The sequence below is a fragment of the Sinocyclocheilus grahami genome, unplaced genomic scaffold, assembly GCF_001515645.1.
Source record: "Sinocyclocheilus grahami isolate Dianchi unplaced genomic scaffold, SAMN03320097.WGS_v1.1 scaffold6295.1, whole genome shotgun sequence".
NCBI classification, from domain to species: domain Eukaryota; kingdom Metazoa; phylum Chordata; class Actinopteri; order Cypriniformes; family Cyprinidae; genus Sinocyclocheilus; species Sinocyclocheilus grahami.
Window position 1 is genome coordinate 8,472 of NW_015510751.1, and position 2,704 is coordinate 11,175.

The 2,704-nt window shown below is 36.1% G+C and overlaps 1 protein-coding gene across 1 annotated transcript; it reads left to right on the plus strand.

Moving 5' to 3' along the window:
- Positions 1-515: 515 nt before the first annotated feature.
- LOC107577528 (E3 ubiquitin-protein ligase HECW1-like) lies at positions 516-2,353 on the plus strand (the record flags this gene model as incomplete). The annotated part of the gene is made up of 4 exons (XM_016263596.1): positions 516-765; positions 1,916-2,023; positions 2,140-2,195; positions 2,285-2,353. Coding segments are annotated over 4 exons (483 nt in total), but the record flags the coding sequence as incomplete, so codon positions are not given.
- Positions 2,354-2,704: the final 351 nt, after the last annotated feature.

The window sequence follows — 2,704 nt, forward strand, 5'->3', positions numbered from 1 at the left end:
ATATATATATATATATATATATATATATGTGTGTGTGTGTGTGTGTGTGTGTGTGTGTGTGTGTGTGTATGTATACTTTGTTTTACTATAAAAATTAAGCTATAAAGATTTGGAGATAAAGTTACACACTGTTAAAGAACATGTATGTTTTTACGTTATTTTAACTCATCCAAATAAGTTGAGCAATTTCTTTTAAGTCCTATGAAATTCAACTTTTTAAGTCGGTTTAATGTAATTTAATTTGAAACGACTTGTACAACCTTAAAAATATAAAGAAGCAACTGACCTTTTTTTTTTCAGTGTAGAAATATAAGAGTTTTAGAGATAGAGATATGATAAAACTTTCTTTGGTCAGTTTTCCATGTGTTTTTTCTGCAATAATGAATTGTAATGTCACTTTAAGATAAGTATTGAACATGATCAGTTCAACTGCTCCCATGATAAACTGTGATAAACAATGAAGCCACCAAGTTAAATATAACACAAGTGTGAAGGTGGCATGACTTTCTCTGCAGAACCTGTACCAGAGCAGGTTTCTGGGCCTGGCAGCCATGGCCTCTCCGTCTCGCCGGCGGTGTAAGAGCGAGACACACTTCAGCTCGGCTCGATCCACCAGCGACACGGACCTGGTGTCCTTACAGAGCCGCTCCACCCTGAGCGCCAGCACCTCGCTCTACTGCATCGGACAATCAGACCAGCTCGTCATCTGCTGGGACATCAGAGAGGAGGTGGACGCCGGCGACTGGATCGGCATGTACCTCAGCGGTGATCCACATACATATATACTCTCTACCTGTCAAAAGTTTGGAATAATTCCATTTCAAATGTTTTTGAAAGAAGTCTCTTGTAACTCACCAAGGCTGCATTTATTTGATCTAAAAAATACAGTAAAATAGTGAAATATTAATACAATTTAAAGCAGCTGTGTTCTATGTGAATATGTGTTAAACTGTAATGTATTCCTGTGATGCGCAGCTGTATTTTCAGCATCATTCCTCCAGTCTTCAGTGTCACATGATCTTCAGAAATCAGTATAATATGCTGATCTGCTGCTCGAGAAACATTTCTGATTATTATCAATGTTGAACACAGTCGTTCTGCACAATATGTTTGTGGAAACCATCATACATTGCAAAAGATTGGGGTTAAGTAAGATTAGAAATAATGATAATAAAAAAATTAACACTTTTATTCAGAAGAGTTGCATTAAATTGATCAAAAGTGAGAGTAAAGAAACTCATAATTTTACAGAAGATTTTTCAAAATAATAACTTTCAAAATAAGATATTTCAAATAAATGCTTTCAACTTTCTATTCATCAAAGAACCCATTATTAATAATTAAGCGCCAATAATACTTTAAATTAAATTGAGCAGCAAATCAGAATCAGCTATATTTGCATTTTAAAATATATTAATACAGAAAACAGTTATTTTAAATTGTAATAATATTTCACATTACTAGTTGTATATATATTTAATATTATTTTATTATATTAATATTATTTTTAAAATGAGTACACTTCTTTTTTCAATCGAACACATTAATATGCAAACTAGATTGAATGTGATAGAATGGGAAAACCCATTTATGGCTATAAAATAGTATATCTAATCATTCTGTAATATCTTTCATTACATAACTGGGAGTATCTTTATGCAAAGTTTTGTTCAAACAAATAGCCTGGAACCTAAAAAATTATAGTGTCTTTTCATTTTCTTAATAAATGAGTCCTGATGTCCTCTACAGAGGACGTAAAATATCTTATTAAAATAAATCCCATTTGTTTTTCATGCCCTTAGCAATGTAATGACTTAAAATAGTTGTATTGCAAGCTTAGCATGTTATCTGACCTTGAAATGGAGGCAGAACAAGAGAAAACAACCTTCTGCTGTTATTTCTCTTTCTTTCACAGACGAGGTTCTGTCAGAAAACTTTCTGGACTATAAGAGTCGTGGCGTGAGCGGCTCTCACAAAGGCCAGATCGTGTGGAGAATCGATGCCAGCTTGTACTTCACGGAGGGTCAGTATCCTCTTCCCAACTCTTTGTCTCTTTCTTCCAGTAATGCACTTTTACAAAGTCGCCTCAGGGTTTGGATTTTGCTTATTTCTCTGCGTATCGCTGATGTTGCCAAAAAGGCAGTCGACAGTCCACTTTCACAACCGCCACAGATGCAGTCTTCATCGTCTTCAGGGTTGAAACCGTTTCAGATGCCACTGTATTTCTGTAGCCGGCTTATTTTCTGATTCCTGTGAGGTTCCTGTGTGAGGATATATTTCTCAGCGTCTGCACATTTTCAAGACTGCCTTCGTCTTTGGTCAGGCAATCTTCCACCTCGACGACTCCATGCTGGTTGGCGTGATTATATAAATCTGTTTCCTCATTCCATGCATCTCTTTCCATATCTCAGACCAACCAGATTCAGATTTTCAGCTTTTGAAGCTCCTCTCCATCTGCCGCGCTGCTTCCTCCGTGACCATCTCCTCTGTCTCTCAATGTGTTTTCTCTCGCGCAGCTGCGGCATCGAATAAAATGCTCGCTACATTCAGAGCCTCTAATGTGATGAATCAAACCTGATTTACCTCTGCTGAATGAAGAGAATTTTAATTCAACTAGCTATACTTATGTTTTTTTTTATTAACACAATTAATGAGGCATCTGGGGCATCTTTGTCAAGTCAAGTCAAGTCACCTTTATTTATAT